Source organism: Macrobrachium nipponense, chromosome 44 (assembly GCF_015104395.2).
Source record: "Macrobrachium nipponense isolate FS-2020 chromosome 44, ASM1510439v2, whole genome shotgun sequence".
Taxonomy (NCBI): domain Eukaryota; kingdom Metazoa; phylum Arthropoda; class Malacostraca; order Decapoda; family Palaemonidae; genus Macrobrachium; species Macrobrachium nipponense.
In genome coordinates, this window is record NC_087221.1 from 42,716,048 (window position 1) to 42,743,770 (window position 27,723).

Here is a 27,723-nt window from a genome sequence, read left to right on the forward strand (position 1 = left end):
ATAAAGGGAAAAAGATAAAGATATCTTATTATGCTTAAATATGCAAATAAACTTCTGCTGCCGTCATCCAGGTAAGATGAAATGCCTCAGTGATGATGCCATCAAGGGGGGCCCACGATTTAATTCCCTTTGCGTAATCCCAAGGTATCATATACCGAATGGAGTTCGAGATGGCTGACTCACATCAAGGGTAACCCGAGACGTTTAAACATTTCTGAATGCTCGAAAGTAACCGAGTGGAAATGCAGTTGCATTTCCAGACCTTGGTAGAAATACAAGGTGGAAATGAGTCTCCCAAATTGTATTTTCCCTTACTCGGAGTGTAAGCCTACAAATAGTTTGTTGTAGTTGTTGTTGTTGTTGTTGTTGGGGCAGGTAGGAAAACCTTAGGAAAAAGTCTGGAAAGGTCAGAATAAGGTGTTTCGCGTTGAGTTAAAGATACAGTAATTTCAGGATAGGATATTTATAATTTATTAGAATGAAAATGTAAGAAATAAATAATGTGGATGTTAAACAGTACAGAACAATTATTTCTCATAAAATGTAGCGTATTTAGTTTGATTTTCGTCGGTGAAACAACGCTCTATCTGACTGTAGATTTTAAGCACGTGCCCCGAGTAAGCTGGAGGGCGGATCACGCCTTGTTGAAGTGGGAAAAAGGACTTCACACCATTTCGCTGGCACGACCATAATCCAAAAATGACAACGGCTGCTCTATGAGCAAGAGCCCGTGCTGGCGTAAAGCTAAGCTGATTCGAAAACAACAACATAATAAAGACTTCAATTAAATCAGGAATTCACTTTCAGATATCAAAGCCTCATTCCAAATATGTTTCTTGGCAATTATAATTATCAGAACGGTGCATGTGGGAGGGAAGCTTCCAGAATTCCAGAATCAAGCCTTTTGTTCTTCCTCCAGACTCCAGAAGCAATTACGTCCGACGGATTTATCCACACGTTTTCCAGAGGCTTTTGTTTTCGATCTTCCCTTTTGCATCTGGCACGTATAGATCTGAGTAGGTAGCTTCAGCGAGTGATCAGTACCTATATATATAAGGGAGAGACACTCTTACACCCTTTGCCAGTGCACATTAAGCCCCTGGAAGGAGCGGCCGCTACAACCTGGCTCTTCCGTGTGAGTGGAACTCTTTCTTCTTCTTTTTCTTCTTTTTACGACAGATGTCTCTTTCTGCTACGAACATTTAGCGGTCGAACTTTGCAACTAGAGGCAAATTCTTTTTTATATTTTTGTCCGAGGAGAAGTAATTCGTGCCTGTTTGTAATGGGCTCATATGAGTTTTGTTTTTTGTTTACATTCTGGCATGAATATGAGCTACTCGGGTGCAGTTTCGCGCGTTTTTGGTGCCAACCCGCTTTTGTCAGTTTCTCACAGAGCACTGAAATGATTTAATTACCTCCTGTCCATTCGTTTGGCTGTATTTGTGCAAAAGGAGATACGGGAATTTCAACTTTAGAGAGAAGTGCCAAGTGTGCAAAAGGATTATTCAATCTTGTCCCAAATGTTCAGATATTCTAGGCTTCTTGTACCGGAATCCCTATATCTGACATTACTGTAGATTTAGGCTAAAAGGCTGCTCTCATGACAAGCAACAAGTGATTACATATATAGGAGCTACGGGAATTTCAACTTTAGAGAGAAGTGCCATCGTGCTAAAGGATTATTTAGTCTTGTTCCAAATGTTCAGGTATTCTAGGCTTCTTGTACCGGAATCCCCAAACCCGACATTACCGTAGATTTTGGTAAAAAAAAAAAAAATGTAATCCTATGGGGTTCAATTTTGGCGGAGGTATCCCTTTCAGTGCCACGAGGAAGATTTTACGTTTAAATTCACCATCCTTGAACTTATAAAAAAAAAAAACAAGGAACTCTTATATAGGTATGACTCTTGGTCGTGTCGCCAGCGGACCCAGAAAAAATTCCCGAGGAGGGGGGGGCCGCACCAATTTTGATATACATACGTACATATTTATTTCTATAATAGATTTATTTAATTTTTTCCCCATTTGTATATATTCCATTCATGTTATTATTATCTAAATCTTCAATGTTATTATTTTGTCATTATTTTTCATCTGGATCCTCTAGTGTTCGGTCGTATATATATATATATATATATATATATATATATATATATATATATATATATATATTATATATATATTATACATATACATGTACTGAAGGTGTCTTCGCTTGTCTTTTTCAGGGCGAACGAGACTGTTATAGGTTGTGTCCTTTCTCAGGATGAGAACACTTGTGAGTATTTATTATTATATTTTATATTTATTTTTTTTTTTTTGGTTATTTTTTTTTTTTGGTTTTTTTGGTCTATCACAGTCCTCCAATCCGACTGGGTGGTATTTATAGTGTGGGGTTCCTGGTTGCATCCTGCCTCCTTAGGAGTCCACCACTTTTCTCACTATGTGCGCCGTTTCTAGGATCACACTCTTCTGCATGAGTCCTGGAGCTACTTTAGCCTCTAGTTTTTTCCAGGTTCCTTTTCAGGGATCTTGGGATCGTGCCTAGTGTTCCTATGATTATGGGTACAATTTCCACTGGCATATCCCATATCCTTCCTTATTTCTATTTTCAGGTCTTGATACTTATCCATTTTTTCCCTTTCTTTCTCTTCAACTCTGGTGTTCCATGGTATTGCGACATCAATGAGTGATACTTTCTTCTTGATTTTGTCAATCAACGTCACGTCTGGTCTATTTGCACGTATCACCCTATCTATTCTGATACCATAGTCCCAGAGGATCTTTGCCTCATCGTTTTCTATCACTCCTTCAGGTTGGTGCTCGTACCACTTATTACTATAAGGTAGCTGGTATTTCTTGCACAGGCTCCAGTGGAGGGCTTTTGCCACTGAATCATGCCTCTTTGAGTACTGGTTCTGTGCAAGTGCCGGACATTCGCTTGCTATGTGGTTTATGGTCTCATTTTTCGTATTGCACTTCCTACATATGGGAGAGATGTTATTTCCATCTATCGTTCTTTGAACATATCTGGTTCTTAGGGCCTGATCTTGTGCCGTTGTTATCATTCCTTCAGTTTCCTTCTTGAGCTCTCCCCTCTGTAGCCATTGCCATTTGTCATCGCTGGCTATTTCTTTAGTCTGTCTCATGTATTGTCCGTGCATTGGTTTGTTGTGCCATTCCTCTGTTCTGTTTGTCATTCTCCTGTCTGCATATTACTGGGTCTTCATCTACTTTTATCAGTCCTTCTTCCCACGCACTCTTGAGCCACTCGTCTTCACGGTTTTCAGTGCTCTGTCCTCGATGTTGACGCAGTCCTCTATACTTAGTAGTCCTCTCCCTCCTTCCTTTCGTGTTATGTATAGTCTGTCCGTATTTGCTCTTGGGTGTAGTGCTTTGTGTATTGTCATATGTTTCCTAGTTTTCTGGTCTATGTTGCGGAGTTCTGCCTTCGTCCATTCCACTATTCCTGCGCTGTATTTGATTACTGGCACTGCCCATGTGTTTATGGCTTTTACCATATTTCCGGCGTTGAGTTTTGACTTGAGTATCGCCTTGAGTCTGCATATATTCCTTCCTGATCGTGTCCTTCATCTCTTGGTGATTTATATCCCCTCCTTTCATTATTCACAGGTATTTGTATCCTGTCTCATCTATGTGTTTGATGTTGCTCCCATCTGGTAGCTTTATCCCTTCAGTCCTTGTTACTTTACCCTTTTGTATGTTGACTAAGGCACATTTTTCTATTCCAAACTCCATCCTGTTGTCCCCAGATACAATCCTTACAGTCTGGATTAGGGTGTCTATTTCCTTGATGCTCTTACCATACAGCTTGATGTATTATTATTATTATTATTATTATTATTATTATTATTATTATTATTATTATTATTATTATTATTATTATTATTATTATTACTGTTGTTGTTGTTGTTGTTGTTGTTAAGAATGGCAGAGTTAACTTTTTAACAAGACATGTATATTATTATTATTATTATTATTATCATTATTATTATTATTATTATTATTATTATTATTATTATTATTATTATTATTAATTCATTTGAAATATGGAATGTTTGTAGCTGATGATGAAGCAGCAGGTTTTTGTTATTTTCATTTAATACTTGTCAATGGTAGTAAATGTGTAATGATATATATATATATATATATATATATATATATATATATATATATATATATGATATTACAGATTTAATACCATAGACAAGTAATAAATAAAAATAACAAAAGCCTGCTTCTTTATACATATCTTTATATATATAAAGATACTTTCTAATGATATTTGCAAGCTTCCTTTTTTTTACTTCTGCCAAATCAAAATGCATTTACGTTAATGGCTTGAATAAGAAATAAAAAAATGCTTAAAGTAAATAAGAAGAAAGCGATGCAAGACGCCACCGAAGTCCATCGCGATAGAACGCGCTCGCGAATGTAAACATCAACATTTCTCCTTCCAGAATGCAGTCCTCTTGTTGACTCTGATACTTCAAGGGGGCGTCGGCTCCCCCCGGGGGTCGTCACCCTCGTCATCCTCGCTGGCTCAGGTCAGCGGCAGCAGCAGCAGCAGCAGCGACCTGGGGGAGGAGGAAGGGAAGCCCCTGAGGAGGCTCTGTGGATGGAGGCTGGCGAACAAACTCAACCAGGTCTGTAAGGGGATTTACAACAAGCCCACCGTCACCAACAACGATTTGTTCTACCGCTCGATGAGAGGAGGTGAGGCTGCTCTGTTTCTTTCTCCTCGTTGTTGTTGTATGAATCTTTTTGTTTTTTTATGGTCTTTTATGCGGAAAAGTCCGGCCCTCTTTTCCCCCTCTCCCCCCCGCCTCTCCACCCACACCGGACGAACAAACGCACCCCTACCCTCAAGGAACCATGGCACCTCAAGTTAAATTATTATTACCTGCTGTTCACGCATCCTGTTTTGTAAGACAATCCTCCTCCTCCTCCTCCTCCTCCTCCTCCTCCTCCTCCTCCATCCTTTGGGAGGTAAGGAGTTGCTCTAAATCCTTAATGAGTGATAGAGGCTTTCTTTTTTTTTATTATCTTCGAAAGTGATTTAAGGATATGTCCGTTGATTAAGGAACACACAACAGCAGAGAGCCAATAAACATCTCTCTCTCTCTCCTCTCTCTCCTCTCTCTCTCTCTCTCTCTCTCTCTCTCTCAAGGGAATAATTTTGGGTGTTAGAAGAAAGGAGATTCTTTCTTGTAAGATTATGCATTCAGATGAACACACGCTTGCGAGGAGAGAGAGAGAGAGAGAGAGAGAGAGAGAGAGAGAGAGAGAGAGAGAGAGAGAGAGAGAGCTGGTTTGTTTATATCATATAGATTCGTCTTACGTCTTTGGCAGCGATTTTACGAATCAATTCGTTTTACAGGACTTTCCGAATCAATTCGTTTTCCAGGAATTTACGAATCAATTCGTTTTCCAGGATTTTATGAATCAATTCGTTTTCCAGGATTTTACGAATCAATTCGTTTTCCAGGATTTTGCGAATCAATTCGTTTTCCAGGACTTTACGAATCAATTCGTTTTCCAGGATTTTACGAATCAATTCGTTTTCCAGGACTTTACGAATCAATTCGTTTTCCAGGATTTTGCGAATCAATTCGTTTTCCAGGACTTTACGAATCAATTCGTTGTTCCAGGACTTTACGAATCAGTTCGTTTTCCAGGGTTTTACCAATCAATTCGTTTTCCAGGATTTTACGAATCAATTCGTTTTCCAGGTGGGCCGTTGTACTACGAATTCAGACCCAAAACGCCGGAAGTATCTGACGACTTCAGATACCATTTCCCAAAGACGGACGACTCCTACTACTACTACTACTACTCTGGCGGGAGGGAGACCGATGATGGCGGCTTGCCCCCCGGAGGATATGCCCTAGAGGGGCAGGAGCGCTCCCCGTTCCTGTCGAAACAAGAGGCTTCGCAAATGTTCAAGGCGCATCCCAGATCGAAGCGCGGGCTATCGGCAGAGTGCTGCCGCAAAGCCTGTAGGGTTTCCGAGCTTATGGGCTACTGTCAATAACTGAGGGAGATTTGAAGCTCCTCCTCCGCCGATACTTCTTCGCAGATAGGGAGGGGTTCAAGACTGAAATAATAATAATTAATGTAAAGCCGTAATGCTCTAGGAGAATTAGGTAATATTTTGTAGTTTGGTCACACTTTTATTGATTTGAATTCTTAAAAATGCACTGTAGCAACTACAACTCTACTTATTGTTTTAGAAAATACTTTAAAGGACTGGAACCTCAAGGTCTAGAAATGCAACGATCTGATAACTAGTGATGTATGAAACTAAAAACAGCTTTAATCTTGTTTAATATACGTAGAGTGCACCTATTATATCTATGATGGTTTCAATCCAGCAGTTTTCTACCTTTCATAATTATGATATCGACAAAACCAATTTGGAGGCTGTAGAATAATATTATGTCTTATATATATTTTGATGAAGGAGAATGAAGAAAGGCTTGTTGCTAGTGTTATGTCATTATTTATTTAAACAAAGTATGTTAATTTCCAGTTATACCTTTATTTTGTATATCAGGTTATCAGTTTATTGCTTTACTTCTTTTTTCTTTTTTTTCATCTTTCATTCTTTCATTTTTCTCACTGTAATTTGCAATAACTTTTCTATTCTTTCTGTCCCTTTTAGTTTTTTCACATCCCAGTGAGTAAATAACTCTCGCCTAAAGTCTGTTTTTTCAAGAGCTGACGTAAAAAATCCACAGCCGATATCACTGCAGCTAATCATGATTGGCTGAAGTCATCCTTCTCAGCATCGCCATTGGTTACAGTGACGTCGGATGGGGAAATTTACCGACATCTTCGAAAAAACAGTCTATCTAGTTCGGTAAAACCATGGATTGTAGTATTTAGATTTTTTCTCATCCTTTTTTTATCTTCCTTTATGTATTATCCCACCAATAAAGATTGTCTGTGCGTCTGAGAAGTATTATTTTAGTTCCCGTTCACCCATGAATCTCTCTCTCTCTCTCTCTCTCTCTCTCTCTCTCTCTCTCTCTCTCTCTCTCTCGATTAGACAAAAATTATCGGTTATTTGTGCCTCGTTCGAGAGATGACCTGCCCTTTGATTAGGCACGTAACGCCACAGAAATGGAAATAAAGCAGTCAACGCTGGAGGAAGGGTTGTGTATGTTTCCTCTACTAAAACACACGTATACTTGTGTCACGTTTTGTATAAATTAATTTTAGATTTCATCTCTCTTCTCTTTATCTCTAGATGTGAGGCTGAATGCCCCTCTTGCCATTCATTCTCTTGACTCACAGAAGACACTGATACCCTGTTAATGCTGTCAGGAATAGTTACTGGTTTATGATCAAGCCACGGAGTTTGTAAACAGACCCAAGGTCTCAATCACTCAGCAACTAAGTGCCGTAGATGTAAAACTTGTGTCTATTTTATTCTGTCAAGATATCGATAATTATATACAAGTTGGAAGGGGCTAGAAGCAAGGTTTCAAAAGTAGAACAGTAGACGAAGGCAAAAGAAAGATGTAATCAAAATGAAGAGAGATAACTGCACGAACAAGCCTAAATATCTGGAATTTCTTCAGTTCAAAGATGGGTTGCAGCCACAAAGTCACGGTAGTTTTCAAGTCAAAATCTCAGGAATTTCTTCCGTTCAAAGATGTGTTGCTAATTTCCATGCTGTCATCTTCCTTTTGTCAAGACAAAATTCACTACTGCAGTTCTGTGCACCTGAGAAACGTCAAAACGCCACTGCAAACTGATTATCTATTTTAAGGCGAATTGGCTATTTAGCAAACTCATCGCTTAGTGCTTTCGTCAGCGCTCTGGAGAAAAATAGTGACTTTTCTCAGCATGTCAGCTAATTTTCAGTCCTTGTTTGAACATCCAAGAAAGTGGACCTATGGTGTTTAAGTGTCTATGTACCTTGAGAGCCGACCCTAATGGCGTTGCAAAGGGAAAGGTCAGTTGTATTATTATTATTATTATTATTATGTTTAGACATCGCAGACTGATCTTCAGTTTATTTGTTCGTCTGCTCATACGTTATGATTTAAATCTTCAATTTTGGTCTTGACAACTTTTGAACGGTATTTTACACACACACACACACACACACACACACACACACACACACACAACACACACACATATATATATATATATATATATATATATATATATATATATATATATATATATATATATATATATATCATCATGTTAACGATGAGGCGTATTTTTCATTCTCTATACAATAAATGAACATACTGAGATATACTATAAACTATTTTATTATTCATATATTTTTGCCTAAATATGCCTCACTATAACCCATGACCCCTAGCAGTCCAACAATTGTGCTGCGTAATCAAATGAATCCTAGAATCCCATTAAGGCGCAGATAATCCTGACAGAAATTGAAACGATGAGATTTAAAAAACAAAATAATAATAACAAAAAAGACGTTCCTCTTTTGTTTTTGTTCGTGGCTGCCCGCCCTCCGCGCAAACACACACACACAAAAAAAGCGTCTGAGGGCTTGATGCCGCTATGAATAATTATCAGATGATTTAATTAATCTTTCTGGTTTTAACGATATGCGTACGATAAGGAGAGCAGTTTCTTCAAATCGTAGAATCTGCATATATATATGTATTTTTTAGTCGTTTGAAGCTTTGTGTTTGTTTTTCTTCTTCTTCTTCTGGGGACTGCGTTTTTGTTCGTTGAAGAATTGTGTTCGTATTCTTCTTCTTCTTTTTCCCTGGACTGCGTTTTTGTGTCGTTTGAAGCATTGTGTTTCTGTATTCTTCTTCTTCTTCTTCTTCTTCCCTGGAGTTTGAGGCTACTTGGCAACAACGCGCATTAAAATCGTCTGACCCAGACATTAATGTCTTGTTTGTGCTGGGGAAATATTCTATTCTCGGAGGTCTGTGGCCGAATTTCGCAGTCTTGGAGAAAGTTAAGCAAGTTTGTGACTCAGGAAGAATGAGTTATCATCTCTAGCGCCTCAGTAGCGTGGTCGGTATGGTGTTGGCGTACCACTGAGTTCGATTATCGGGCATTCCATTTGTGGTGTGAGATATGTGTATTTCTGGTGATAGAAGTTCACTCTCGACGGGGTTCGGAAGTCACGTCAAGCAGTTGGTCCCGTTGCTGAATAACCACTGGTTCCATGCAACGTAAAAACACCATACATACAAACAAGCTGAATACGGAATTTAACGTAAATGGAAGTTATCTAGCTTTCTGTAAATTGATGATTATCATCTTTTATTGTTTGTTTGTTTGTATGGTGCTTTTACGTTGCATGGAACCAGTGGTTATTCAGCAACGGGACCAACAGCTTTACGTGACTTCCGAACCACGTCGAGAGTGAACTTCTTTCACCAGAAATACACATCTCTCGCTCCTCAATGGAATGGCCGAGAATCGAACCCGCGACCACCGAGGTGGGGCGTCAACACCATACCAACCACGCCACTGAGGCGCTTTATCATCTTTTAGAATATGTTCTTTGATTGTGCAGTGGTAGGTGGGAGAAGTTATAGACATAAATTTTTTTAATTTCATTATTTTTCAGTAATTGATGTTTCAGTAATTGATGTTTAAGTGATGTTTGTAATAGTAGAATGGTTTCGAATTTGAAGAGGAGACATTTCAGATGTATGTACATATATATAAAGTATTTTATGCATTCTTGTCAATCAGCCACATCTAGTAACATTCGGTTTTTTTTTATTTACATTTAAACACATCGAATCCCATTTTGCATTTCCCAGAATAAACCGCACAAATTATCAATGTCTTGCGTCCTGCAAAATCACAAAACGTTTAAAATTCTTTTTTTTTTTTTTTTTTTTTAATTTTTTTTATTAACCATTGATGCGAAATATTCACAGTTCTATTTTGAGTTGAAGTAAAGGAAAAATTGAACACCTACATTCATCCAATTTTGTCTGTCCGTCCGCATTTTATTCCGTCCTCACTTTTTCTGTCCGCCCTCAAATCTTAAAAAAACTACTGAGGCTAAAGGGCTGCAAATTGGTATGTTGTTGATCATCAAACCTCCAATCACCAAGCATACAAAATTGCAACCCTCTAGCCTCAGCTCTCTTTGTTTTCATTCAAGGTTAAAGTTAGCCATAATCTTGCTTCGGGCAACGATAGGCCACCACCGGGCCGTGGAAAAAGTTTGATGGGTCGCGGCTCATGCGGTATTCTAACGAGACCACACAGAGAGATAGATCTATATTTTTGGTGGCTTTGATTTATTCGTTGAAGCTTCTGTACAGAAAACGCGATTGCGCATTTTGTTACTTGTTTTTACCACCATCATGGATAGGAGGAGGAGGAGGCGGAAAAGATAATCATTTGGACAACGATCAGTGAAAGGTCACCGAAAAGGTCACCGTTTATTTTTTAGTCGAAAATAGATCTTGATGAGGATGGAGGTAATTTTTGCATCTGCGCTCGTAGACACATCCTGCCGTTCCAAATAAAAAAGAAGTCTTGACGAAGGTGGGAATGCAAACACGTATATAAACAGGTGTCAAGGGCAAACATGTGTCAGAAATGGCCACGTGTTTATGCTTTAGATAGTTTTGGCAGGTTTCAGGTTTAAGTAGCCGTGTTTAATCCCAAAGGTGCGTTTCTTACGCATTTATAAGCAGGCAGTCTGTTTATTTCATCACATGTTTATTCTTCAGATAAGTTAGGCAGGTCTCATGGTAAGTAGGCTTGTTTACTCTCAAAGGGGGTTTATTACACATGTTTATTATAAGCAGGCATTCTGTTTATTTCATGTAAACAAGGTTAGTAACTACACCACGAGGAACGCGAAATTAAACATGCTGGTTGGGTACACTTTTCAGAATTTGCATTTTTTCGTGCATAAACATGTTTTTTGGAGGTGAACTTAATCATACACGTGTTTATTTTTTTATTGTACGTAAACATCCGGTTAAATGTATGGATCTAAACTCTAAACATGTAATTTGTAAAAACTTAAAAAAAATACACCTTTTATAAACACTGTTTTTTAGAGTTTATTAAAACGTGGAAAAAGCAGGTTTTTACAAACCCTCAGTTATGTTTCTCTGATCCGAACAAGCATTTAATATAGCTCTTCAAAACAAACACCCGTCCTTGTACCTAAACATGCAACCATACAAACCCCCTCCAAACGCACATATAAACAAGGTTGCGTAAATCAACATCTATTCGCCCAGACGTAAACGTCAAAACTCAAAATTATCCAATTGAGATGGAACGCCTGCGGTAATATATATATATATATATATATATATATATATATATATATATATAATATATATATATATATATATATATAATATATATATATATATAATTAACATATATATATATATATATATAGATGATATATATATATATATATATATATATATATATATATATATATATATATATCCTTATATTTTCTCTCGACTCGAAAGACAATAACCACTGAATTAAGAAAACAGTCCGCTATGACTAAGATGCGTTAATAGAATCAAAATGTGTGTCACAGACACACGCACGCACATACACACACGCGAGTACGTTTAGATACACCTCATACTAAAATATAAGTGCTTTAGAAACATACACACAAAAACAATCGGTATAATAGTTTGTACTTATAATTATGTGTACGTTTTTAGAAACGCACACTCTAACACGGGCTAGAAATAGCCTCTACTTAGTACGAAAACACACACACACACACACACACACACGCCAAAAACCATATACTAAAGCGTGCGTATTTACAGAACGCTTTCCAATGTCGTATAGTTTTAAGTGTAGTTTAAATGATCTGCAAAACTTTTTTGTTATTTTCTTTTGTGTTCAAAATAATGTCAATTGAAAAAAAAGAAAAGCTTTAGTTCTAATCTTGCCACCGGTTGTAGTGTGTAAATGTGTGTGTGTGTGTGTGTGTGTGTTCGTCACGCGTTTAAATTAGGAATTCATAGAGACGTAAAAACTTAATCATGGCCGCAAAAGTGTAGGAATTTTGGACAAATTTCGTAGAAGTTCACCAAAGATGAAAAAAACCAAGATGAAGAACGGATAAAATCACAAAATATCATTCAAAAGTAAAAAAAAAAAAGTCCATTAAACGAGTAACAAACAATAATGCAAAAAGAGCGATAAACTGAGAGAGAGAGAGAGAGAGAGAGAGAGAGAGAGAGAGAGAGAGAGAGAGAGAGAGAGAGAGAGATTTATGCTCAGCGTAACTGTATTTTGCTCAAATCTAAGTCTGGTCAGAGCTGACGGGATTACTGAGGAATAAACGTTGGGGAATAAAATAAATGTATTATTATTATTATTATTATTATTATTATTATTATTATTATTATTATATAATAGGTAGCAGACACTCTTTCAAACATGTAGCGTTGAATGTTATTGCTGCTTCACTTGCATTCAGTTATTATTATTATTATTATTATTATTATTATTATTATTGTATGGGTTCTACAATGTATACCTATGTGTATGGCCCTGAGCTGGAATATAGATTATTATTATTATTATTATTATTATTATTATTATTATTATTATTATTATTATTATTATTATTTTATTATTATTATTATTATTATTTTTTATTATTATTTTATTATTATTATTATTATTATTATTATTATTATGCTAGAAATATCAGCCGGGACATCGCACATTTGAATAAAAGACGATAGCAGTCAGATGGAAAAACAAAAGCAGGAGAGCTGTGCGCATTCTCATCCATGGCTTGAACAAACAGTAACCTAGACACTGGGGAAAGATAAGGGTGGGGGTTGGGGGTTGGGGGGGGGAGGGGGTCGGGGAGTTGGGGCTGGTTGGGGGGGATGATATGACCCTTTCTTGACCTATGACCTTTGCTAAAAGTGTCTGCGCAGGCAAGGATCTTCTTTGTTGTGGTGCCCTGCGAGTGTGTGTTGGTTGGCATTTTAAACGAAGATCAATTTCTGATGTATGGTGTTGTGTGTGTGTTTTTTAGACTTTTTCGCTCACTCGGGGAGTAAGCCTACAACCTACTTTGTAGTTGTTGTTGCTGGTGTTGTTCTTGTTTTGGGAGGGGGCGGGGGGCTAGGAAAGCCCTATGCAAAAGCCTAAAAAAAGGTCTGGAAAAGGTGTTTCGCTTTGAATTAAAGATACAGGAATTTTAGGATAGGATATTTCTGATTTATTTATAAGAATGAAAATGTCAAAAGCAAATAAATTGCTTGCTTACTGTTCCCGGGCTGAAGGCCTGCTAGTTGCCATCTGTAAGGTCTCGCAACCGCATCCCAATAATCAGTAATTGGCATCAACATTAGAATACAGGTTTGAGAGTCTATTACTCAAAGGCATGGGGTCCATGACAATCGAATTGGCCCCCACCCCCCACGCAAAAAAATGCGTGGGTGTAGTAGCCTCATCACTAATAGAATACATTTTAATTTGATTTCTTCATTTCGAGATTAGAATTCTGGGAGATGGGTTATACAACCGTATTTTATGTACAATTTCTTTTACGAAATAATTCGCTATATGATGTTTTATTCGTTGTATCATGCTCATAATAACGTCTTCGAGGCTTGTAGTTTGGTAGGTGGAAACTGGTATCTTGAATAATAATAATAATAATAATAATAATAATAATAATAATAATAATAATAATAATAATAATAATAATAAGACTACCAGAGGTTAATAGGAGAGGGATCTTCCAGGGAGACTCTCTGTCCCCACTACTCTTCGTAGTAGCCATGATTCCCATGACAAAAGTACTACAGAAGATGGATGCCGGGTACCAACTCAAGAAAAGAGGCAACAGAATTAACCATCTGATGTTCATGGACGACATCAAGCTGTATGGTAAGAGCATCAAGGAAATAGATACCCTGATCCAGACTGTAAGGATTGTATCTGGGGACATCAGGATGGAGTTTGGAATAGAAAAATGCGCCTTAGTCAACATACAAAAGGGTAAAGTAACAAGAACTGAAGGGATAAAGCTACCAGATGGGAGCAACATCAAACACATAGATGAGACTGGATACAAATACCTGGGAATAATGGAAGGAGGGGATATAAAACACCAAGAGATGAAGGGCACGATCAGGAAAGAATATATGCAGAGACTCAAGGCGATACTCAAGTCAAAACTCAACACCGGAAATATGATAAAAGCCATGAACACATGGGCAGTGCCAGTAATCAGATACAGCGCAGGAATAGTGGAATGGACGAAGGCAGAACTCCGCAGCATAGATCAGAAAACCAGGAAACATATGACAATACACAAAGCACTACACCCAAGAGCAAATACGGACAGACTATACATGACACGAAAGGAAGGAGGGAGAGGACTACTAAGTGTAGAGGACTGCGTCAACATCAAGAACAGAGCACTGGGGCAATATCTGAAAACCAGTGAAGATGAGTGGCTGAAGAGTGCATGGGAAGAAGGACTAATAAAAATAGACGAAGATCCAGAAATATACAGAGACAGGAGAATGACAAACAGAACAGAGGACTGGCACAACAAACCAATGCACGGACAATACATGAGACAGACCAAAGAACTAGCCAGCGATGACACGTGGCAATGGCTACAGAGGGAAGAGCTAAAGAAGGAAACTGAAGGAATGATAACAGCGGCACAAGATCAGGCCCTAAGAACCAGATATGTTCAAAGAACGATAGACGGAAATAACATCTCTCCCATATGTAGGAAGTGCAATACGAAAAATGAAACCACAAACCACAAAGCAAGTGAATGTCCGGCACTTGCACAGAACCAGTACAAAAAGAGGCATGATTCAGTGGCAAAAGCCCTCCACTGGAGCCTGTGCAAGAAACATCAGCTACCTTGCAGTAATAAGTGGTACGAGCACCAACCAGAGGGAGTGATAGAAAACGATGAGGCAAAGATCCTCTGGGACTATGGTATCAGAACGGATAGGGTGATAATTGAAAACAGACCAGACGTGACGTTGATTGACAAAATCAAGAAGAAAGTATCACTCATTGATGTCGCAATACCATGGGACACCAGAATTGAAGAGAAAGAGAGGGAAAAAATGGATAAGTATCAAGATCTGAAAATAGAAATAAGAAGGATATGGGATATGCCATTGGAAATTGTACCTATAATCATAGGAACACTAGGCACGATCCCAAGATTCCTGAAGAGGAATCTAGAAAAACTAGAGGCTGAAGTAGCTCAAGTACTGATGCAGAAGAGTGTGATCCTAGAAACGGCGCACATAGTAAGAAAAGTGATGGACTCCTAAGGAGGCAGGATGCAACCCGGAACCCGACACTGTAAATACCACCCAGTCGAATTAGAGGACTGATAGAAAAAAAAAAAAAATTAGTTAAAGATGATGGCAGCATCAGTGGAATTGATCTTATATGGTCTTTTCAATTCTTCTTATTATTCTCATCTCATCAGGGCTGATATTCGCTAATAGCTGGCCGATGTCCATACTCTGGTTAAGAAAATGTCTCATAAAAATACTAATTTATTGATAAGATAACTATCTTATCAATAAATTAGTATTTTTATAAGACATTTCCTTAACCAAAGTATGAACATCGGCCAGCTATTAGCAAATATCAGCCCTGATGAGAAGAGAATAATAAGAAGAATTGAAAAGACCATATATAAAATCAATTCCACTGATGCTGCCATCCTCTTTAACAAAACATGTTTGAGAGAGGGTCTCCTACCTTCAAATAATAATAATAATGATAATATCCTTATGATGCAGACCTCATAATCCCGGGTGGAATTTTAAACCAACGATTATTATACATTTTATGACAATGTTTGAGCGGAGTGATAAGAACATTACCACTTTTTTTTATATCCCTGGTCTTTTAATATATCTTTTTCCTATATCCCTTTGAATTTTCCATATCTTTTTTTTCATCTTCTTTTGACTACTAGACACCTCCTCGTTTTTGTCATAGATGTTTGAATGCCTGAGTTCTTTCCAATATTTTTGTCAAGTGGTTAATAGTTGATAATTTTGTCATCCACTTGAAAAGTTCTAGATACGCCAGTACCGGGACACCAAGGCGTGTTACTTATATTTAAGTAAGGTACGAGTTTAGATTTTAAGTTTAAAAAATGAATATTTAGATTAAAATAAATTTTTTTGGAAGTAACAGTTAAAAATTGCAACGAGTGATTTTTGAATTTCAAATGTGGCTGTCAATTTGAACAGCGAATATTTTGTGCAAAACATTTTTTTTATAAAACAGTTATAAATTGCAACACGTGCAATTTGAAGTCGAAATCAAAGTACTCTCTCTAAAAGAACGACTCTGCAATCACCCACAGCTATAAACCTTATCATCATTTACCCTCTCGGGCCGTCGGAGAGCGCAAACAATTTACCATACAATACAGCGTTGATTGTTAGAGGAACATTGTCAACGGTTGTTCAAAGACCCTTAAAATAGCAGCCACAGGAACACATAACAACATCAGCCTTGCCGGTGGCTATAAAATCCGATTATGGCCTCAGGCAAAAAGCAATAATAGTATGAGGCTTTCTTGTGATAGCTAGAGAGAGAGAGAGAGAGAGAGAGAGAGAGAGACCTTACCTTACAGACCTTACATCTTGTTCGGGTTGCCCCAGGTCCCTCAGTATGAGGCACCTCTAATGTCTACCAGAGAGTTGCTAGTACATCTTCCGGTATATTTTGCATCTTCCAATCTTGGATGGTCTGGGATGCAGTTTAGATATTTGTCGAGCTTATTCTTAAACACATCTACGCTCACTCCTGTTATATTCCTCAGATGAGCTGGCAACGCATTGAATAGATGCTGCATTATCGATGCTGGTGCGTAGTGGATTAATGTCCTGTGTGCTTTCCTTATTTTTCCTGGTATAGTTTTGGGCACTATTAATCTACCTCTGCTTGCTCTTTCTGATATTTTTAGCTCCATGATGTTTTCAGCTATTCCTTCTATCTGTTTCCATGCCTGAATTATCATGTAGCGTTCTCTTCTCCTTTCTAGACTATATAATTTTAATGATTGTAGTCTTTCCCAGTAGTCAAGGTCCTTAACTTCTTCTATTCTAGCTGTAAAGGACCTTTGTACACTCTCTATTTGTGCAATATCCTTTTGATAGTGTGGGTACCATATCATATTGCAATATTCAAGTGGACTACGAACATATGTTTTATAAAGCATAAACATGTGTTCAGCTTTTCATGTTTTGAAGTGCCATAACAACATTTCCATTTTTGCTTTACATTTTGCCAATTGAATTGCTATTTGATCATTGCATAACATGTTCCTATTCATCATCACACCAAGGTCTTTAACTGCTTCCTTATTTGTGATTGTCTCATTATTAGGTCCCCTATATGCATATAGCTTTCCTTCTCTGTCTCCATAATTTATTGATTCAAATTTATCAGAGTTAAATACCATCCTATTTACCTCTGCCCAATCATATACTTGTTAAGGTCTCTTTGTAGCGCGTTCCTATCTTCATCACAAGTAATTTATCTACTTATTCTTGTATCATCGGCGAAACTACTCACTACCGAGTCCTTAACATTACTGTCTATGTCTGCAATTATAATAACAAACAGTAATGCAGCTAACACCGTACCTTGTGGCACACCGGAAATTACCTTAGCTTCATCCGATTTCTCATCGTTTGCAATAACTATCTGTTTTCTGTTGTGTAAAAATTCTTTTAACCATCTTCCTACTTTATCCACTATATTATGTTTTCTAATTTTCTTCGCTAATATATTATGTCTACCTTGTCAAAAGCTTTTGCAAAGTCTAGGTAAACCACATCTGTTTCATTTCCGCTTTTCATATTTTTGTATATGTTTTCACGGTGGACTAACAGTTGGGTTTGTGTACTTTTCCGGGTACGAAACCATGTTGTCCTATATTAAAACAGATTATTTTTTATTAAATGTTTCATAATATTTTTTCATTACCCTCTCATACACTTTCATAATATGTGATGTTAGATTCACAGGCCTATAATTACTTGCCTCTAGTCTTGATCCACTTTTGAATGTAGGGGTAATTTGTGCTAATTTGTGCTCATCATAAATCGTGCCTGTATCTACACTTTGTCCTAATAATATTGCAAGTGGCTTTGCGATAGAATGAACTACTTTCTTTAACAAAATAGCAGGAACTCCATCAGGCCCTGCTGCAGCTCCATTTTTTATTTCATTAATAGCCTGCACAATATCAGCTTCATTAATATCTATGTCAGGTAAATATTCACTATTTTCATCCCTTACTTCTATATCATTATCTTCATTATCTATTGTAGGGGTGAATTCTCTCTTATATCGTTCTGGCTTATGTTTGCATTTCCTTTTTTTCCATTCATTAATCTCCCTTCAATTCTTAGAGGGTCTATTTCTAGATCGTTCTGCCAGTATGTTGCAAAATTTCTTTTTTTCATGCGTTAATCTCCCTTCAATTCTCAGAGGGCCTATTTCTATTCTTCTTTTATTCATCTTTTTCGCGTATGAGTATAATAGTTTGGGGTTTTGCTTGATATTTATTAGGGTTTTTTCTTCCAAGTCCCGTTTTTCATTTTCTTTTGATTGTATAATCTTTTAATCTGCATTTTTCATCTTACTTTTTAGTTCTATAACTTTTCATGCATTTTTTTCTTTTGCAAGACCTTTTTCCACTTTCTGATTTTCTGGAACAAGATCCTTCTGTCTCTTGGTATGCATGACTGATGTTTACTTTTCTTCTTCGGTATATATTTATCCACTATTTTCTCTAATATTTTATATAATATCTCCGTATTTACCCTTATGTCATCACTTACGAAAATGTTATCCCAATCTTTGTTTAATTCTTCATTGATTTCTGACCATTTTTATATTTTTACTGTAGAAGTTGTATTTTCCATTATCCTTCCCACGTTTTCATTTCTTGCTTATCTCTGTTTTCACTTGCTTTGGAATGGACTGTTAATTCTATGACATTATGGTCTGAAATACTCGCATCATAAACTATTATTTCTTTAACATAATTCATCTCGTTCATACTAGGTCTAAAGTATTTTCCTTTCTTGTTGGCAGGTGATTTATTTGTTGAATGTTGTATTCTAGTAGCATATCTAATAGCTTTTCGAATTGCCTCTTATCTTCTGCACTACTATTACTCTCTTTTTTATATGTATAAGTACAACCACAATCTCCTATTCGTTCTTTCCAGTCTACGAAAGGAAAGTTGAAGTCTCCAGATGGGAGAATAGTCCAGTCCTTGTGATTTCTACATATATCATCCAATTTTTCTATTATTAAGTCAAACTCACACACACGCACACACACACACATATATATACATATATATATATATATATAATATATATATATATATATATATATATATATATATATTTATATATATATACATATTATATTATTACTGATCACCAAATAACTGTGGGTAATAAATTTTGATTAATGCGGGTCAAATGATTCTGAAGCTGGTGTTTAAGTGGTCATTATCAGACTGTTGATAGGAATTTATTTTTCAAGTGTTGTCTAAAATAATATTTTGAATCATAGTTTTAATAATTTTTTAATATTTTATATCTTATTATTAACGTATTCTATCTTTCAAATTATTAAAAATATATTTTGTAAATAATTAAATAACTATTTTTATTTTCAAATAATATCTGCACGCTGAGACGAGTTAAAAGAAGAAAAAAAAAACAATACAAATAGCAGGACAATTCCTTTTCCGGAAGGAAATAAGACTAGTTGGCAACCCGAGTGTCAGCCACGCCCCGCCCCCTTGGCACTTACGGGCACTCAGTAGTCAGTATCACTTCAGCAGCCGGGGTATCAGGGTGTGTGCGCCTGCGCGTTGCTCATGGTAAGTTCGTCACTGAGTTTTTTTTTATTCATTTATTAGATTGGCTAGCATTGTGAATTTTTTAATTATTATTATTATTATTATTATTATTATTATTATTATTATTATTATTATTATTATTATTATTAACTTTATTAATTTTATATCGAAAATTGGCACATTCGTTATTATTATTATTATTATTATTATTATTATTATTATTATTATTATTATTATTATTATTATTATTATTATTATTATTATTATTATATCGAATATTGGCACCTTTGTTATTAAGTTCATTATTTCAGAGTATTCTTCAAGGACAAACTTATTAAAATTTCATTATATTTGTTTCACACACACATGTAAATATATATATATATATATATAATATATATATATATATATATATACAAATGTATGTATATATATTTATATATATATATATATATATATATATATATATATATATATATATTATATATCCATATATACACACACACACACACACACACACACATATATATATATATATATATATATATATATATATATATATATATATATATATATATATTTACAGACGGAGAGAGAGAGAGAGAGAGGAGAGAGAGAGAGAGAGAGAGAGAGAGAGAGAGAGAGACAAAGTTACAAGGATTAGGATGTCTCAAAGAATTGCTAGTCCATCCGAGGAAAGAGAGAGAGAGAGAGAGAGAGAGAGAGACGAAGAGGAGAGAGAGAGAGGAATTAAACGCCAATATACCATAAGCCAGACCAACAACAGGCGACCTCACGTGGCCAATATCATTCGTCACTTGAAGGTGTCATGACTTCACTGCTTGCAAGCGTTCCGATCACTTTGGTCCACTTCTATTTTTTTTATTTATTCGTCTGTTCATCTGTTCTTTGTTCGTCTGTTCATTTACTGACTCATGAGTTCTGTTCGGGTGCCTTCATCAGATAATATACCTTCTGATGTATTCTGTTTGAAATGTGCGGTGGGTTTCTAAGCTGAAGTCGATATATATATATATATATATATATATATATATATATATATATATATATATATATATATATATATGTGTGTGTGTATGTGTTCATGTATATATTTATGTGCGTGCATGTATGTGTGCATTCTTTCAACTTCGACTTATGTATACTCAGGCATACGTCTACAAGCGAGTTAATATCGGTGCTTATATGCATATATACATAGAATACTATACATATATACATACATATATACATATATGTATACAATACTATACATATTTATATATTTTCTCCATTTACCTCATAATGTCTCTCTCTCTCTCTCTCTCTCTCTCTCTCTCTCTCTCTCTCTCTACCGCACACACACACACACACACACACACACACACACACACACACACACACACACGCACTGTTGTGGTTAGCCTTGTTTAAACTTTTAATCCCGTAATCAAGTTGGGTAATTACTAAAAAAGCCCTTTCGTGTTCTCAAGAGTTCCCCATTCACGCTGGGCTTCTCTTCCCTCTTCCTTTTTCCTTCTCTATCACACGCCCTTCCTTCTGTCAAAAGGAATCCCACCCACAAGTCTCCTCAATTTCGGGTACCCGCATAGGGGCGCCTTGCTGGAGAGGAAGGAACGCCCTCTCGTCAAATGGGCTTATTCTGCGGATGTTGGGAACATAAACATTGGCATTTTGGGTGAGATGACTCTCGTAGGCCTATCCAGCCATGATGTGTACAGAGATGAATAACTGGGTTCAGATGATATGTTTGTGTGTTGATTCGGTGAGGTTTAGACTTGCTGTCTCGTCCGTCTGTCTGGCTGTCTGTCTGTCTGTCTGTGTAGGCTGAGTTCTCTTGAGATATTATGTTTATTATCAGTTCGTACGGGTCGTCTCATGTTTATTATTTGTCACTCAGCCGATTTTCATTTGTTTATCTGTATGTAGTCGTGAGACGAATAAATACTATCTATCTGTCACTTGAGATTCTCTCTCTCTCTCTCTCTCTCTCTCTCTCTCATTAAGCTACACATGTCCTTAATATCTAATTCGCTGTAACTCGGGTATTAATACATTTTCATATAATACGTTATAACCGAAGGGGGAATTTTCTAGCTGATAAGAAATTCGTCGGCTCATGGGCTCGAACCACGGAATCAAGATGTGATGAACTTCATATGTATAGTATGTTATATAGATTTCATATATATATAGTAGTATATATAATAACATATGTATATATCTGTATATTATTATATGGTTCCGGTCCTCTGTCTGTCTATCTTGGGTTCGAATCTCACCGAGGATATGAATTTCTCCATTAATTTCCTTCCGAATATCAAGGCTTCCAGTGAAAAAAAGAAGAAAAAAAACCATGGCCGGAATATCTAGAAATATTTGGAATTAGGAAGGTTAGACGGTATTGTATAGTTTCACATCTACACCCACACACACACACATACAAATGTTGTAAGGCAATACCAAAGCACTTAGCTACCTTGTCGATTTATATGTCTCTGGTTGATATATATATATATATATATATATATATATATATATATATATATTATATATATTATATAAATAATTATAAACTCATTTAAAAAGTAATGAGCATTGTCATTACACTCACCTTCAGACGCTCCCGGACAAGAGGACAAGCAAGTGTTCAGGTTTTCCCAAAGACCAACAGACAGAAACTAGTTTATTACCTTGACAGTTCACGGTATCGACGTCATACGACATTGTGGAGATGATATTTTGCAAGTTCGTTAGCAGCTATGACCTCCAGGATAGGAAGCTGATCGTAAACATCATCTATGCAACTTGGAGTAACACTCTGTAGGACTAGGTTATTTCAACTTGACACTCTATAGGACTAGGGGTTTCTTCAGCTTGGAGTAACACTCTATAGGACTAGGTTTCTGGAGTGTGTTATAATAGGTCTACTTACTGACTTCACTCAACACAAACGCAGATATGTTTTCACGGACTCTATTTGGGGTTTTACCTTCTGTAAAGTAACTGGGACAATCATTCGTACGAAATTGAAAAGTTCTCAAGGTTTGACAGAGAAGATCCATCGGTTTCGTAAAATTATATATATATATATATATATATATATATATTATATATATATATATATATATAAATATAATATATATATATATATATATATATAACATAAAAGTGTTTTACATTTTCAGTTACAATTCATTTTGTCTCTCAAGAATGCAAAGTTTATCACACGGCCTAAGATGGTCGTATTGGTTTTCGAAATATTATAGAATAATTAATATTTTTTGTAGATAAGATCTCTATATTCACAACTTCAGTTGTAAGAGTGAGTTTTTTTTATATACAGATATTAAACCTTTGTTTTGATCCGAGCCACCTGACCACCACCTTACACCGGACGGACAATTGTAGTATTACATGCGTAAGTCTAAAGGTATCTAGAACGGAAATGACGTAGTATGTCTTCGGTAAACATGACGTTTTTTCCTAAACTCCCAAAAGTTTCCGAAGAGCTAAGTCCACATATTGAAGATCTTTGCGTTCAGACGCGCAGGAGAGGAAGACAGACTCAAATAAGCGCCTATATATACGTTTCCGTTTAGCTTTGTCGAGTGGTTTTCTGAAGCAGGAGGTGTCTTCATTCAGTCTTGTTGTTCCACCGATCGTAATTAGTCTGAGTGCTCTGGAAAAAGTTCTCATTTCCTGAGGTATGTTTACTCTGATGTCTTTGTGTCAGTTATGCTCTTGTTGTTACATCAATGACAGTCAATGTCTGTTAATTTTGCGCTCTTTGTTACATCAATGACAGTTAATGCCTATGTCAGTTGTGGATTTTTTTTTAAATCAATGGCAGTTAATGTCTTTGTCAGTTGTGCCTTTGTTTAACACCTGTAATTTGACAAAGTTTCTTTTCCTGTTACCGCTGGTGTTCTGTTGTTTACTATTCCTGGCTAGACTGGGCAAGAAGTCTTATAATAATAATAATAATAATAATAATAATAATAATAATAATAATAAATATGCTAATCTTATAACCTTTCATCCAAGTTAACCTACTTAACCTAACCTGTCATAGTAGGAGTTGATGTCACAATATTATTATTATTACAACACGGTGCACGGAGTCAGTTTCACTATATAAAGTACTTAAACGATGAAAGGTCATATCCAAAAGACTGCTAATAATAATAATGATAATAATAACGATTGTAACATATTATTCTCTTCAGCTCAAGGCCACAGATATTAAATATAAAAACCACTGAATCATAATTCTGCTTCATTATCAAAATACGGATTTTGGCAACAGTATTCACTACATAGAAGACTCACTGATTTTTAGTTTTCTTCTGACAAGGAAGCTAATTTAAGCTTTTAAACATAACAAGATTAAATGTTTTCGAACGGGACTCGGTATTTAACTAGAAAGTGGTAACAAGTATATATATATATATATATATATATATATATATATATATATATATATATATATATGATATATGAATATTATGAATATTATTACTGATATTATTCGATTTATAATTGACACTTATTTCATTTATTTTTAGTCTCAGACGAATTCATATTATTTGATATAAATGAATAATTTTTATTACAGACAGACAGACAGCCAAAGATAGATAGATGTTAAGGACAAATTTGAATAATTTAAAACTGAAGAACCACAGGATTTAAATCCGATTAGATGTCAAAAGAAAATTCTCTCTCTCTCTCTCTCTCTCTCTCTCTCTCTCTCTCTCTCTCTCTCTCTCTCTCTCCTCTCTCTCTCTCTCTCATATATCTTGTTTTCTGTCGTAATACAGGCGTCCTTCAGATCCTGCTAAACAGGGCTAAACTCGTTTTGCAGGATACCAGGAGGCAGTCCTATACGGTTCAATCACAGTCAGTGGGTCTAACATCGGAGCTGTAACCACCTCGTCATCTGGACAATAACGAGACACCGAGTGATACTTTAAGACGCATACGAAAATACATACATAAGTCATGTGGCCAAACCGGAAAGAGAGAGAGAGAAAAAGACGATAATAAAAAAGGAGAGTCGACGAGCGACGCGAGAGTCCATAGAGCATATAGCCAGGAAGGGGGCGTGGCTCAAAATTCCACGTCCGGACGGTTATCGAAGGTAAGAGCACTTGGATGACTTCTTTTTTCTATTGTTATTATTTCTCATTTCTTAGGAGTTTTAGAAGTTTTAGAGAGTCCGTAGAGTGTATATAGCCAGGAAGGGCGCGTGGCTCAAAATTCCACGTCCGGACAGTTATCGAAGGCAAGAGCACTTGGATGACCTCATTTTTTTTATTATTATTATTTCTAATTTCTAAGGAGTTTTAGAAGTTTTAGAGAGTCCGTAGAGCGTATATAGCCAGAAAGGGGGCGTGGCTCAAAATTCCACGTCCCGCTTGGATGACCTCTTTTCTTATTATTATTATTATTATTATTATTATTATTATTATTATTATTATTATTATTATTATTATTTCTAAGGATCTTTAGAAATTTTAGATGGCTGATTCGGACTTCTAAGTTCAATCATATCTTTTAATCGGTTATATCTCACTTAGAAGAATTGTAGGAGTTGTTGAAGTGAGAGATTTTGATTCAGTTTGTATATGAAATTCCAATTTCATGTTGTTTCGAAATGAAGTATTATTATTATTATTATTATTATTATTATTATTATTATTATTATTATTATTATTATTATTATTATTATTATTATTATAAACAGGAGCCCTAAAAGAAAGGTTTTACCATCGAAAATTACGCGCAAGCTCCGAGCAATTGCGCATTTCAATGGGGCGCCCCACCCCCCACAATGGGTGTGAATAACAGAACATTGTCTTCTTTCAATAGATCATTATTAGTAGCAAAATTTTGCGATGTTACTGATTATGTCAACAAAAACAACAACAATGAAACCTACATATGTATGATAATCTTAAGTGGCCCCCCCGTCCCCCACCAATGAAAGATTCCAGCTCGGCCACTGTTTCCGAACCCTCGTCGTCAACTATTATACAGAGTATTTCCGAATGTCCTGTCAGACAGACATTGAAGGATAAAGGACAGACTTCGAATGCTAACGTTATGTAACGTTCCTAGAAGCTTTAAAGGTAACAGGATATGGCGTTAAAGCTCTAGGTTCCTTTGTCAACATTTTTCAAAATTTCGCGTTAATTTTCTGCACTTTTCGCTTACTCGGAGAGTAAGCCTACAAACTGATTTGTTGTTGTTGTCGTTGTTGTTGTTGTTCGGTTAGGAAAGCCTTTTGGAAGAGCCTAAAAAGGTCTGAAAAAAGGTGTTTCGCGTTGAGTTGAAGATGCAGGAATTTTAGGATAGGATATTCATGATTTATTTATTAGAATAAAAATGTAGAAAAAAATAATTTGTATGTTAAACAGTACAGAACAATTTTTTTCTAATGAAATATGGCGTATTTATTTTAATTTTCGTTGGTGGACCAACTCTTCCAGCCAAAATTCCCCAGCTCAGATCACCACAAGATTTGCTCAAAAAAAAAAAAAAAAAAAAAAAAAAAATTGTCCTAATCCGTCACCTTCCTCACGGGCTCGATTCAGAGTTTTGCCGTTGCTACACTGCACCCTTTCTCTAACGTTACGCCTTCCTAGCGGAAATAGCTTTCTCTCATTTAAGCTTTCAAACTTTCTATGACGTCTGTCAAACAGGTGTTGGTTGGCTGGTTTTTTGGCACTTCCATTGAATTGAATTCTGGGTAATTTTTAAAACGATACGACTTCCTGACCGGGGTCATTGACCGGAATTTATTTGTAGGGGTAGTTATACGTGGTGGTGAGTCACAATAAGGTCTGTGAGCGCCTCAGTGGCGTGATCGGTATGTTGTTGGCGTACCACCTCGGTGGCGCCGCGAGCTAGTTTCTCGGGCATTCCATTGAGGTTCGGAAGTCACGTCAAGCCGTTGGTCCCGTTGCTGAATAGCCACTGGTTCCATGCAACGAAAAAACACGATACAAACAAACAAAAACAAAAAAACAATAAGGTCTGAGCGTCAGTTAATCGTCTCATAGAAGTGTTTTTTTTAATAATACTGATGAGATTAAAGTTTTCGTGTAATAAATGGTAAAAGATTAACTTTTAGGGAAATAATAAAATTCCATATTTTCCCAAATTTCCACTGGTGCACTTCTCTCTCTCTCTCTCTCTCTCTCTCTCTCTCTCTCTCTCATCCGGAGATGAGAATTTAAAACTGACATTGAAAACTGTCCACCCCTCCCCTCCCCCCTTCATCTATTTAATGGGAGCGGAGTGGGGTAGGTGATCCCCAGAAGAGAATAATGATTTAGGTCTAAACTAAACACCAAACACCAAATTCGTAACAGCCTTGACTTCCTGGTGGAAAAGAAAGAAAAAAAAAATCACCCTTCGAACAATGGGCCCCAATGCCCTCTTAGTGGCCTGCACGGGCCACCACGGCCACTCAGTGCCCAGTCGAACAATCAGGAGAGAGAGAGAGAGAGAGAGAGAGAGAGAGAGAGAAAGTGATAGAGAGAGAGAGAGAGAGAGAGAGAGAGAGAGAGAACTATATTCAAGGGTTTTATGATAAGAATATAATTATGTAGATAAAAGAGAGAGAGAGAGAGAGAGAGAGAGAGAGAGAGAGAGAGAGATGAGATATACAGAGAGAGAAAGAGAGAGAGAGAGACTAGATTACAGAAAGAAAGATAGAGAGATTAGACTAGACAGAGAGAGAGAGAGAGATGAGAGACTGTTGGAGAGGCAAGAGAGAT

At 36.4% G+C, this 27,723-nt stretch overlaps 2 protein-coding genes across 6 annotated transcripts in view; both read left to right on the forward strand.

The window, feature by feature from the left end:
* The first annotated feature begins 1,028 nt into the window (after positions 1–1,028).
* LOC135203862 (LIRP-like) lies at positions 1,029–6,974 on the forward strand. The gene is made up of 4 exons (XM_064233812.1): positions 1,029–1,135; positions 2,229–2,278; positions 4,482–4,737; positions 5,754–6,974. Exons 2-4 carry the CDS (start codon positions 2,267–2,269, stop codon positions 6,053–6,055), a joined length of 570 nt encoding a protein of 189 aa, XP_064089882.1. The 5' UTR covers positions 1,029–1,135; positions 2,229–2,266; the 3' UTR covers positions 6,056–6,974.
* Positions 6,975–19,782: 12,808 nt separating this feature from the next.
* The window catches only part of LOC135204247 (G-protein coupled receptor moody-like), a 55,043-nt gene continuing 47,102 nt past the window's right edge, over positions 19,783–27,723 (forward strand). For 3 of the 5 annotated variants that reach the window (XM_064234364.1, XM_064234360.1, XM_064234363.1), the window contains exons 1-2: positions 19,783–19,936; positions 24,804–25,079. The gene's annotated coding sequence lies outside the window, so the exon portion shown is untranslated. Of the gene's footprint in view, positions 19,937–24,759; positions 25,080–27,723 lie in introns of all 5 variants that reach the window. The other 2 variants (XM_064234361.1, XM_064234362.1) reach the window with 2 other exon arrangements.

What these genes read in the sequence shown, in the direction of transcription:
- LOC135203862 (XM_064233812.1), top strand. An exon ending in CTACCGCTCGATGAGAGGAG is followed by an intron (nt 4,738 to 5,753) that starts GTGAGGCTGCTC and finishes TTCGTTTTCCAG; the next exon opens with GTGGGCCGTTGTACTACGAA.